At 44.6% G+C, this 13192-nt stretch overlaps 1 protein-coding gene across 1 annotated transcript in view; it reads right to left on the bottom strand.

The window, feature by feature from the left end:
• Positions 1-13192, bottom strand: part of LOC133418655 (collagen alpha-1(XII) chain-like) — a 191174-nt gene that overhangs the window by 36825 nt on the left and 141157 nt on the right. Inside the window, exons 58-62 of the mRNA XM_061707468.1 lie at positions 13169-13192; positions 12263-12401; positions 11481-11623; positions 8255-8364; positions 2044-2202 (exon numbers count right to left, since the gene is read on the bottom strand). The exon at positions 13169-13192 is cut by the window's right edge and continues 15 nt beyond it. Coding sequence (XP_061563452.1) covers positions 2044-2202; positions 8255-8364; positions 11481-11623; positions 12263-12401; positions 13169-13192 — 575 coding nt within the window. The remainder of the gene's footprint in view (positions 1-2043; positions 2203-8254; positions 8365-11480; positions 11624-12262; positions 12402-13168) is intronic.

Raw genomic sequence — 13192 nt, 5'->3', positions numbered from 1 at the left:
TGCCACAATCCGGCCTCATGCTGCTTTAACTCCAAGCAGAAACATTCCAGAAACATTCCAGAAATATTCCAGAAACATTCCAGAAACATTCCAGAAATATTCCAGAAATATTCCAGAAACATTCCAGAAACATTCCAGAAACATTCCTCCGACCTCGGGCAGATGTGACTCCGTGTTACGACACTTCTGTCATGAAACATCTGTCATGAAACATCTGTCCTGAAACTCCTGCAGATGTTTCTGTTTCAGTCTCTGTGTAACGACATGAAACTCCTGATGTTCAAACCACAAACATCCAAACCAGCCGAGGCTGCAGCGCAAACACTACTACAAAACTCTTAACAGGAATATTTGTCTTATTTCTAGTTCAAATGTCTCATTTTTAGTCAAAAAAAATCTCATTACACTTAAAACAAGAGTCATCACTGGAAAAAAACAACAATTTTCACCTGTTTCAAGTAAATTTTCATTTGAAATAAGTAGAAAAATCTGCCAGTGGGACAAGATTTATTTTCTCATTACAAGCAAAAAAATCTTGTCCCACTGGCAGATTTTTCTACTTATTTCAAGTGAGAATCTACTTGAAACAGGTGAAAATTGTCAAATAACAAGTTATTTTTCTGGTAATGACTCTTGTTTTAAGTGTAATGGGATTTTTTGACTAAAAATGAGACATTTTAACTAGAAATAAGACAAATATTGTTGTTAAGATTTTGAGTTTTTGCAGTGAATGCGTCCTCTGAGGATTATTGGCGAGCCAGCTAGGAGATCAATCTGCCTATGATCAGATGAATCTCGGGAATTAAACTAACATGTGAACAGAACTGTATAAACATTCCTGCTTTACTGGAATCTAAATTAGGCAATAGAAAATCTAAACCAAAGTAGAAGCTGGAGGGGGAATCTCTACACATACATCTCTACATCGTAGCAATTTTTGAGTTTTTGCAGTGTAAGATTTGGAGTTTTTGCAGTGTAAAGTGCATTATAAATTAAATTCATTATCATTTTTGTTACTTTCACATGTGTTTGTTAAATCTGCTCAGTAACTCGTCTCAACCTCGGGACGGGAGCCCGAAAGCTAAAGCTAGATCTGGAAACTTAAATCCAGGATTTATGCTGAGGTTTTATGGAGAAATGAGATTCTCGGATCATTCAGAACATTAAGAGCTTTGTCCGAGATCAGAAGCTTCACATTTCCAGGAGCTGCAGGAACATGAACTCCGTCTAACTAACGCGTAACCAACAGCAGGTACGAGGACGGGGGAAACGCTGAATTAACATGTCATTTAAAAGATTCATGCAGGTAAAACAGGTTCAAACATCCAGAGTTATATCAACTCAGTTCAAAAGTGGAAAATGACAGGTCTATACACTGCAAAAACTCATTTAACTCTTATTTCAAGGCAAGGCAAGTTTATTTAGATAGCACAATTAAACACAAGGTGATTCTAGTTAAAATGTCTCATTTTTAGTCCAAAAAAATCTCATTACACTTAAAAAATACAGAAAAAACAACAATTTTCACCTGTTTCAAGTAGATTTTCACTTGAAATAAGTAGAAAAATCTGCCAGTGGAACAAGATTTTTTTGCTTGTAATGAGAAGATAAATCTTGTTCAACTGGCAGATTTTTTATTTATTTCAAGTGAAAATTTACTTGAAACAGGTGAAAATTGTCAAATAACAAGTTATTTTTCTGGTAATGAGTCTTGTTCTAAGTGTAATGAGATTTTTTGACTAAAAATGAGACATTTTAACGAGAAATAAGACAAATATCCTTGTTAAGATTTAGAGTTTTTGCAGTGAATGCGTCCTCTGAGGATTAATTGGCGAGCCAGCCAGGAGATCATATCTGCCTATGATCAGATGAACAAATATTCCTGGTAAGATTTGGAGTTTTTGCAGCGTAAAACTGAAGTGAGTGATGAGTTTGACCAGAAAATAGAAGTGTGTGTCGTCATCGTAGGTCTAGCTACAGACGGTCTGCTTGTTCGCCGTGAACGCGACTGTGGGAGGAACTTCCTTAGTTCCGGTAACTTACGGTTGCCGATTCCCCCTTGGAGCCGACCGACTTGGCCGTCTTCCCCAGGACTTGGTAGCCGTCGCTGGACGTGTTTCCGGCCGCCTTGATCGGCTGCTCGTCCACTTCCTGGCAGTCGATGTTCAGCTTCACGCTGGTGGACGACACCAGCACGTGCAGCTGTACGGAGAAACAGAGGAGATGGGTTAAAGTCTGGTTTTCATCCTGGCAGATCTTCTCAGCGTAGAAAAGTCTCAAACAGGAAACCAGCGACTCCTCTATCCAATCAGAGGAGAGAGGAACAGAACAGACTCTAAACCTCAGATTAATCTCAATCCCTGCTCACACAATCCAGTAAAAGAACATCCTGTATCTAAAAGTCTGGCTGTCGTCCTGCGTTCCCTGAAATCACACTGTCCTACTTTATTCTGTAAAACTTTTATCTGCTGTTTTTCTTTGTTATTCAAAAGTCAAAATGTCGAGAAAAAAGTTGAAATGTCACGATTAATGTTGAAGTACATTTTCAATAAAAAAATAGAAATGTTGAGATGAAAAGTCAAAATTACGTGAATAAAATTGCAATGTAGAGAAAAAAGGCGAAATTTCGACTTCTTTCATGAAATTTCGACTTTATTCTTGAAATTTCGACTTTATTCATGAAACTTCGACTTTATTCTTGAAATTTCGTCTTTATTCTTGAAATTTCGACTTTATTCTTGAAATTTCGACTTTATTCATGAAATTTCGACTTTATTCTTGAAACTTCGACTTTATTCTTGAAATTTCGACTTTATTCTTGAAATTTCGACTTTATTCATGAAATTTCGTCTTTATTCATGAAATTTCGTCTTTATTCATGAAATTTTGACTTTATTCTTGAAATTTCGTCTTTATTCATGAAATTTCGACTTTATTCATGAAATTTCGACTTTATTCATGAAATTTCGACTTTATTCTTGAAATTTCGTCTTTATTCTTGAAATTTCGACTTTATTCATGAAATTTCGTCTTTATTCATGAAATTTCGACTTTATTCATGAAATTTCGTCTTTATTCATGAAATTTCGTCTTTATTCATGAAATTTCGACTTTATTCATGAAATTTCGACTTTATTCTTGAAATTTCGACTTTATTCATGAAATTTCGTCTTTATTCATGAAATTTCGTCTTTATTCATGAAATTTCGTCTTTATTCATGAAATTTCGACTTTATTCATGAAATTTCGTCTTTATTCATGAAATTTCGACTTTATTCTTGAAATTTCGACTTTATTCATGAAATTTCGTCTTTATTCATGAAATTTCGACTTTATTCTTGAAATTTCGACTTTATTCATGAAATTTCGACTTTATTCATGAAATTTCGTCTTTATTCATGAAATTTCGACTTTATTCTTGAAATTTCGACTTTATTCATGAAATTTCGACTTTATTCATGAAATTTTGTCTTTATTCATGAAATTTCGTCTTTATTCATGAAATTTCGACTTTATTCATGAACTTTCGTCTTATTCATGAAATTTCGACTTTATTCATGAAATTTCGACTTTATTCATGAAATTTCGACTTTATTCTTGACTGTATTTCAACATTAATCTTGACATTTCGACAAAAGAACATCCTGTATCTAAAAGTCTGGCTGTCGTCCTGCGTTCCCTGAAATCACTGTCCTACTTTATTCTGTAGAACTTTTATCTGCTTTTTTTCCAGAAGCTGCAGAATGAAGTCAACTCTGTATGTGTGTCCAAGGTCGGTCCTCCAGGGCCGACTTTGGACAGCCCTGCTGTCTGAGCAGAGAAGGATTTTACAAAGACAACACTTTAGCGTTGGTGATAAACGAGCAGGTGGACCGACACGTCGCTGCAGCTCCTCGGTCTGACGGGGCGTCCGTCCGTCTGATTTAAGTGTCTCCACGTCTGGACACGTCTCTCTTCTGTCTCCCAGAACGTTCCAGTTGGAAGACAGAGCACAAAAACCAAACAACCCAAATTAAAGAGTGAGTTCCAGCTCCTGACAGGTTCGTCTGTTTCCCTGAGGCCGACGCAGTGGAAGAAGAAGCTGATTCTGAGCCTCGTTTGGTCCCGTCGGAGCAACGAGACGCCGAGACGCTCCGTAAGGCTTCAGGTATCAGTGCCGGGGCCGTTAGACTGGATACTCTGGTGTTGGTAGAACCTCCTGAACTGGAGCCGAAAGAACGAACACACGAAAAAACGCACGAAAGCACGGAAAAACGCACAAAAAACGCACAAACGCACGCAAAACGAACGCACGCACGCAAAAAAGCACGAAAAAACGCACGCACGCACGAAAAAACGCAAGAAAAAATGCACGCAAAACGAACGCACGCACGCAGAAACGCACGAAAAAACGCACAAACGCACACAAAACGCACACAGTACGCACGAAAAAACGAACGCAAAACGAACGCAAAACGAACGCACGCACGCAAAAACGCACGAACGCACGCAAAAACGCACGCAAAAACACACAAATGCAAGGAAAAGCGCACGCAAAACGCACGAAAAAACGCACGCACGCAAAAAGGCACGAACGCACGACAAAACGCACAAACGAACGCAAAACGCACGCAAAACGAACACACGCACGCAAAACGAACACACGCACGCAAAAAAGCACGAAAAAACGCACAAAAAACGCATGAACGCACGCAAAACGAACTCACGCACGCAAAAAAGCACGAAAAAACGCACGCACGCACGAAAAAACGCAAGAAAAAATGCACGCAAAACGAACGCACGCACGCAGAAACGCACGAAAAAACGCACAAACGCACACAAAACGCACACAGTACGCACGAAAAAATGAACGCAAAACGAACGCAAAACGAACGCAAAACGAACGCACGCACGCAAAAACGCACGAACGCACGAACGCACGAACGCACGCAAAAACGCACGCAAAAACACACAAATGCAAGGAAAAGCGCACGCAAAACGCACGAAAAAACGCACGCAAAACGAACGCACGCACGCAAAAAGGCACGAACGCACGACAAAACGCACAAACGAACGCAAAACGCACGCAAAACGAACACACGCACGCAAAACGAACACACGCACGCAAAAAAGCACGAAAAAACGCACAAAAAACGCATGAACGCACGCAAAACGAACTCACGCACGCAAAACGAACACACGCACGCAAAAAAGCACGAAAAAACGCACAAAAAACGCATGAACGCACGCAAAACGAACACACGCACGCAAAACGAACACACGCACGCAAAAAAGCACGAAAAAACGCACAAAAAACGCATGAACGCACGCAAAACGAACTCACGCACGCAAAAAAGCACGAAAAAACGCACGCACGCACGAAAAAACGCACGCAAAACGAACGCACGCACGCAGAAACGCACGAAAAAACACACGAACGCACGCAAAACGAATGCACGCACGCAAAAAAGCACGAAAAAACGCACGCACGCACGAAAAAACGCAAGAAAAAATGCACGCAAAACGAACGCACGCACGCAGAAACGCACGAAAAAACGCACGAATGCACACAAAACGCACGCAGCACGCACGAAAAAACGAACGCAAAACGAACGCAAAACGAACGCACGCACGCAAAAACGCACGAACGCACGCAAAAACGCACGCAAAAACACACAAATGCAAGGAAAAGCGCACGCAAAACGCACGAAAAAACGCACGCAAAACGAACGCACGCACGCAAAAAGGCACGAACGCACGACAAAACGCACAAACGAACGCAAAACGCACGCAAAACGAACACACGCACGCAAAACGAACACACGCACGCAAAAAAGCACGAAAAAACGCACAAAAAACGCATGAACGCACGCAAAACGAACTCACGCACGCAAAAAAGCACAAAAAAAAACGCACGCACGCACGAAAAAACGCACGCAAAACGAACGCATGCACGCAGAAACGCACAAAAAAACGCACGAACGCACGCAAAACGCACGCAAAACGCACGCAGCACGAACGAAAAAACGAACGCAAAACGAACGCAAAACAAACGCACGCACGCAAAAACGCAAAAACGCATGCAAAAACACACCAATGCAAGGAAAAGCGCACGCAAAACGCACGAAAAAACGCACGCAAAACGCACGCAAACGGCACGCAAAACGAACGCACGCACGCAAAAAGGCACGAACGCACGAAAAAACGCACAAACGAACGCAAAACGCACGCAAAACGAACACACGCACGCAAAAAAGCACGAAAAAACGCACGCAAAACGCACGCAGGACGCAAAACGAACGCACGCACGCAAAAAAGCACGAAAAAACGCACGCACGCACGCAAAACGCATGAAAAAACGCACGCAAAACGAACGCAAAACGCACGCACGAAAAAACGCACGCAAAACGAACGCAAAACGAACGCACGCACGCAAAAACGCACGAACGCACGAAAAACGCAGGGGGACGAAAAACCAGTCCTGGGGTCCTCTGGGCCTGGTGATCTGGGGGTTCCTTATCTCCGTCTAGATCTTTTTAATTCTCTCCTGGTAGATCTGGTGGTTCCTTATCTCCGTCTAGATCTTTATAATTCTCTCCTAGATCTGGTGGTTCCTTATCTCCTCTAGATCTTTTTAATTCTCTCCTGGTGGATCTGGTGGTTCCTTATCTCCAGGGGAGTCCCCGGCCCTGGTTTCATGTGGACTCCAGGAACCAGCCGGGTTCCCCAGGATCTCGGTCCGGTGGGTTCGGCTCCTGAATTCCAGCAGAATCGGCTCCGTCGGCCGACCAGAACTCGGTGATCAAAGCGAGGCCCGGCGGCGCCGGCTTTTACGAGCAGCATCTGCTGCTCTGACAGAACTCTGACAGAACCGACATCAGAACTCTGCAGGAACGAGGTCCGGCGGCGCGGCGGCGACGCCGGAGATAAACGATGCAGCTGGAATGAGAGGAATGTCCTCGGGACTCCGGGGAACTAAAGCCTGAATTACGGTTCTGTGTCAAACCAACGCAGAGCACACGCCGTAGGCACGGCGTCGTTTTGACGCAGAACCAGAACTCAAGCTTCACTGTCCATCAATCCATTCAAGTTTCCAACCTGTTTTCATTCTGTATTTACATTCATTCCCAGATTCACTTCAAAACTCGTCTCTTTCAGGTCGACTTTTTCAACTTTCAATTAGATTCAGAGGTTCCTCTTTATTGGAACACCTTACCGGTCAGAACCGGTCCAGAGCCGGTCCAGAACCAGTACCCTGGAGAACCAGTCCAGAACCAGAACCATCAGAACCGGTCCAGAACATGAACCATCAGAACCGGTCCAGAACCAGAACCATCAGAACCGGTCCAGAACCAGAACCATCAAAACCGGTCCAGAACCAGAACCATCAGAACCGGTCCAGAACCAGAACCATCAGAACCGGTCCAGAACCAGAACCATCAGAACCGGTCCAGAACCAGAACCATCAGAACCGGTCCAGAACCAGAACCATCAAAACCGGTCCAGAACCAGAACCATCAAAACCGGTCCAGAACCAGGACCATCAGAACCGGTCCAGAACCAGAACCATCAGAACCGGTCCAGAACCAGAACCATCAAAACCGGTCCAGAACCAGGACCATCAGAACCGGTCCAGAACCAGAACCATCAGAACCGGTCCAGAACCAGAACCATCAGAACCGGTCTAGAACCAGAACCATCAGAACCGGTCCAGAACCAGGACCATAAGAACCGGTCCAGAACCAGAACCATCAGAACCGGTCCAGAACCAGAACCATCAGAACCGGTCCAGAACCAGGACCATCAGAACCGGTCCAGAACCAGAACCATCAGAACCGGTCCAGGACCATCAGAACCGGTCCAGAATCAGAACCATCAGAACCGGTCCAGAACCAGAACCATCAGAACCGGTCCAGAACCAGAACCATCAGAACCGGTCCAGGACCATCAGAACCGGTCCAGAACCAGGACCATAAGAACCGGTCCAGAACCAGAACCATCAGAACCGGTCCAGAACCAGAACCATCAGAACCGGTCCAGAATCAGGACCATCAGAACCGGTCCAGAACCAGAACCATCAGAACCGGTCCAGAATCAGGACCATCAGAACCGGTCCAGAACCAGAACCATCAGAACCGGTCCAGAATCAGGACCATCAGAACCGGTCCAGAACCAGAACCATCAGAACCGGTCCAGGACCAGAACCATCAGAACCGGTCCAGGACCATCAGAACCAGGACCATCAGAACCGGTCCAGAACCAGAACCGGGCCTACCTTGTGGAAGCTGCCATGGAAGATCCTCTTGACGTGCTGGTTGTCGAACGTGACCCGCTGGACCTCCCCACGCTCATCCTTGTTGTAGAACGACACCGTCTGGCTGGAGGCTGTTGGACCAGAACCACAACCCGTTAGAACCAGAACCACAACCAGTTAGAACCAGAACCAATCAAAACCAATCAGAACCAATCAGAACCAATCAGAACCCTCAGCTGGACCAGTTATCCTGCTTCATCAAAACAGTTTGACGAACCTCTTCATCTGAACCAGAACCAGCTGAACAACTCCCCCTCCCAACGGCAGGAAGTGCTGCTGTTACCATGGTAACAACTCCCCCTCCCAACGACAGGAAGTGCCATGTGGCTCTGAGTAGAACGTCCCAAGTATTAATCCATACTACTGATATTTACTCTAAAGTGTTGAAATGCTGCGCCTGTAATAACTTGGCGAGCCAGCTAGGAGGGCGTTTACATGGGAAGTTTAATTCCTCTTTAATTCAGAATTAAAATTAAATCTGATTTAAAATGAGTAAAAATTACAGGAAGTGCCGTGTGGCTCTGAGTAGAACGTCCCAATTATTAATGCATACTAATCCAGCTGTACATGGATCGATTTGCGATCTCCGATGCCTGGCGTTTTTTCAACCCTAACACCAAGCAATTCTCATTCTTCTCTCCCGTTCATGGAACATTCTCACGGATTGATCTTTTTCTTATTGATAGTAAACTTCTCTCCTCTGTCGCTTCGTGTTCTTACAGTCCTATTGTGATCTCAGATCATGCAACTGTCGTCATGGATGTCTCTTTTCCAGGCAGGTCTCTTTCCCGCTCTCCCTGGCACTTTAATTCTCTACTACTTTCTGACTCGGACTTTGTTAACACAATCAACAGTCGTATTGATCTTTTTATATCCACTAATGTCAAGCCAGATGTTTCTGCAGCGGCCATATGGGAGTCATGTAAAGCTTTCTTGAGGGGAGAAATAATAGTGACGACATCCACTGCCAATCCAGGAAGCAGGAACACACGGAGACACACGTCAAGCACTGGAAATCTGCAACAAAAAACCACAAACAAAGCACGAAACCGGCACGGAGCCATCCAAAACACGAACAGCAATCGACCTAAATCTTGAGATCTGATCGCAGTCTGAGCTAAGCTATCGCTACCGCTACCTAAACCCAAAAACTAGAGAGCCAGCATGCAGGTGAACAAGCCAGTGTTTATGTCTATGTGTGTGTGTGTGTATGTATATGATCATGCATGTGTGTGTGTGTGTGTGTGTGTGTGTGTGTGTGTGTGTGTGTGTGTGTGTGTGTGTGTGTGTGTGTGTGTGTGTGTGTGTGTGTGTGTGTGTGTAATAAACCAAACAAAGCTCCACCTGAAGTGTATCTATAGTGGGGGAGGGGGGGGAGCAACCCCGCCACCCGCGAGACCAGAGGCCGACAAGGAAGAGCCGGAACCCAGGCCACCGGCAACCCCACAGAGGGGAGAAGTAGGAGGGAGGCAAGTATCGATTGACACCGACCCCCCCCCCTCCCGAACTACGTGTCCTTGTCAAGTGTATTTATAAAGTGTTGAATGTGCAGTGTCTATTTTGCTGATTTTTATGCGTCCTTATACACCTCTGAGTGCCCGTACAATAAAACACAATACGAACGCTTTTTTAATTCCTTAGATTTCCCTTCTATCAACTCCGAAGTGTCCTCTGGTCTGGATGCACCATTTACAATAAATGAGCTTAGGAGTGCCTTAACACTTATGCAGAGTGGGAAATGCCCGGGCCCTGACGGGTTCCCGGCTGAATTTTTTAAAACCTTTGCAGATTCACTGTCACCCCTACTACTTAATATGTTTAACGAATCACTGCGGAAAGGTTCACTTCCTCTCACTCTACGTCAGGCTACTATATCCCTAATATTGAAGAAGGATAAACACCCACTGTCCTGTAGTAATTATCGCCCTATCTCTTTGCTGTGTGCAGACGTTAAAATACTGGCTAAAATGCTGGCTAGGCGCCTGGAGAGGGTCCTGCCAACTATCATCGCTCCAGACCAAACAGGGTTCGTAAAGAACAGACAATCCTTCCACAATGTCCGACGTCTGTTTGATATTCTGTATTCATCGACAACCTCTGATGACCCTGAGCTGGTCATTTCTATGGATGCCAAAAAGGCGTTTGACCGGGTGGAGTGGCCCTACCTGTTTTACACTCTGAAACGTTTTGGCTTTGTCGATACATTTATTTCTTGGATCAAACTTTTGTACACGTCCCCCCTTGCTTGTGTTCGCATGACCAATTACTATTCTGACTATTTCTCCCTCAGTCGTGGTACCCGTCAGGGCTGCCCACTCTCTCCACTACTTTTTGCAATTGCCATTGAACCTTTGGCGGTAGCCCTCAGGTCCAGTCAGATGGTTGGCATCTCAAGAGGGGGTATAGAACATAAGCTGTCCCTATTTGCGGATGATCTCTTGGTCTTTCTTGCTAGTCCTGATAAATCTATCCCCATTGTACTATCAGTGTTGAGAGATTTTGGGCATGTCTCCGGTTACAAATTGAATCTGCATAAAAGAAAACTTATGCCGCTTAATGCGGCAGCCATTGCCAATCCCCTTTCCAATTTACCATTCAGAACATCGCTGGAGAACTTTAAATATTTGGGCGTGTTCGTTCCGAAGAATTTTTCCGAATTATTTAAGAGTAATTTTCCCCCTCTGTGCTGCCTCTGTCTCTCGCTGGTCATATAAATTGTGTTAAAATGACTGTGCTGCCCAAGTTCTTATACCTTTTCCAGTGCATACCTATTTTTCTCCCTAAACATTTATTTAACTCTCTGGAAAGCTTAATCTAACAATTTATTTGGAACAAAGGCACCCCTAGAATCAGAAAATACATTTTACAAAAGCCTAAACAGTTTGGGGGCCTGGCTCCGCCCAACTTCTTGCTTTACTATTGGGCTGCGAACATAAGAGCAATGTTGCACTGGTGCCACCCCGACCGCCAGTCTCCATCATGGCTGCAGATTGAGGAAGCCTCATGTAGTCATGATATTTTCAAACTTAAGTTGTGTCCGTACAGCTGTAGCTAACACCAGCAGCTGTAGCTAACACCAGCAGCTGTAGCTAACACCAGCAGCTGTAGCTAACACCTGTAGCTGTAGCTAGCACCAGCAGCTGTAGCTAACACCAGCAGTTGTAGCTAACGGTCCGAGCTAACTCACGGTCCACGGTGACGCCCGTCTCCGGCTTGTGGTCGCTGCTGGAGACCTGCCAGACGTCAAACGGCTGCGCCGGCGTGTCGGGCAGCAGCCGCAGCATCATGATGATGGTGTAGGCGGGAGGAAGACCGTCGGGGTGGATCTCTCTGTCGGGGAGACACACGGGAAACACACGAGCCGTTAACACAACGCTTCGTACACCAGTTAACTCTCCTCTTTTTCTCTCGTAGCCCGGAGACTTTTACGTATTTTGTATCTGTAAATAAACTTTGTACTTGTAAAAATATTTTGTGCGTGTGCAAAAAATATTTGTACTTGCAAAACATATTTGTACTTCTAGATACAAAGCTACAAAGTTTTTTTACAAAGCTACAAACTTTTTACAAAGCTAGAAACTTTTTTTACAAAGCTACAAACTTTTTTTACAACTACGAATTATGGCACTGTTTTGACGTGCCAAAACTAAGAGCCAATCAGCGATCTTTGGCACGGGTTTCAAAGCGTTTATGGAGAGCCAATCACCACATTGCATCGCCTACTGACGTCGCCGCCATATTGGATGTTCACCACTGTATTAGTTTACAGCGCAGTCTTGCCACATCCAATATCGCGGTGACATCAGCAGGCGATGCAACGATCTGATTGGCTCTCCAGAAATGCTTTGAAACCCGTGCCAAAGATCTCTGATTGGCTGTTAGATTTGGCACGTCAAAACACTGCCATAATTCGTAGTTGTAAAAAAAGTTTGTAGCTGCGGTGCTAGCGGCGGCGGCGCTAGGACTCACGCGCTGGGCTGCGTCAGGAAGGCGTTCTTGTGCAGCCTGTAGGCCGTGAAGCTGTTGAAGGATCCGGGCTCCATGGACACGCCGGGCGTGAAGCTGTACGTCTTCTCCGTCAGGTTGAAGGCCTCCAGCATGTGGAACCCTGGGGGACATTAGAGGGTCGTTAACGGTCGCTAACGGTCGCTAACGGGTCGTTAACGGGTCGCTAACGGTCGCTAACGGGTCGCCACGGCAACAGAGACGAGGCCTCCAGCACCCGGAAGCCTGGGGGACATTAGAGGGTCGTTAACAGGTCGTTAACGGTCGCTAACGGTCGCTAACGGTCGCTAACGGGTCGCCACGGCAACAGAGACGAGGCCTCCAGCACCCGGAAGCCTGGGGGACATTAGAGGGTCATTAACAGGTCGTTAACGGGTCGTTAATGCCCAGTTAACGACCAGTTAATGGGTCGTTAACGCCCGCCCTACATACCAAAATTTTTAACGGTCGTTAACTGGTCGTTAATTGGTCGTTAGCGGTCTTAATATTTAAAAAAAATAAAAATGTACGGGTTTTTGCAAAATTTATGGGGATATTAGATTAAAAATATGTGATTCCGAAATTGAAAGAGTATCTGATATAAAATTCTTACACGGATACAAATCTCTTGCTTGATCTACTTAAAAAAATAAGTCAACTTTTTGCATGAGATTATTATGTAGATCAAGAAAGACTAGTCTTTGTTTAAACTACTTAATTTTATGTCAACTTAAGTTTACTTTATCAAAATTAAGTTGACTTTACTTGCAATTTTGTACATACAAAAAATAAAAAAACCTGTTAATGACTCGTTAACGACCCGTGACAAGCTATTAACGTCAAAGCAAGTTTTAAGAATTGGGTCCTGAAGCGGAAACGGCTCGTACTCACCGGGGGAAGTGAAGCCGTTGAGGT

The sequence above is a fragment of the Cololabis saira genome, chromosome 18 (assembly GCF_033807715.1).
Source record: "Cololabis saira isolate AMF1-May2022 chromosome 18, fColSai1.1, whole genome shotgun sequence".
NCBI classification, from domain to species: domain Eukaryota; kingdom Metazoa; phylum Chordata; class Actinopteri; order Beloniformes; family Belonidae; genus Cololabis; species Cololabis saira.
The sequence above is the reverse complement of the archived record's forward strand: the minus strand, read 5'-3'. Positions and strand labels throughout refer to the sequence as shown.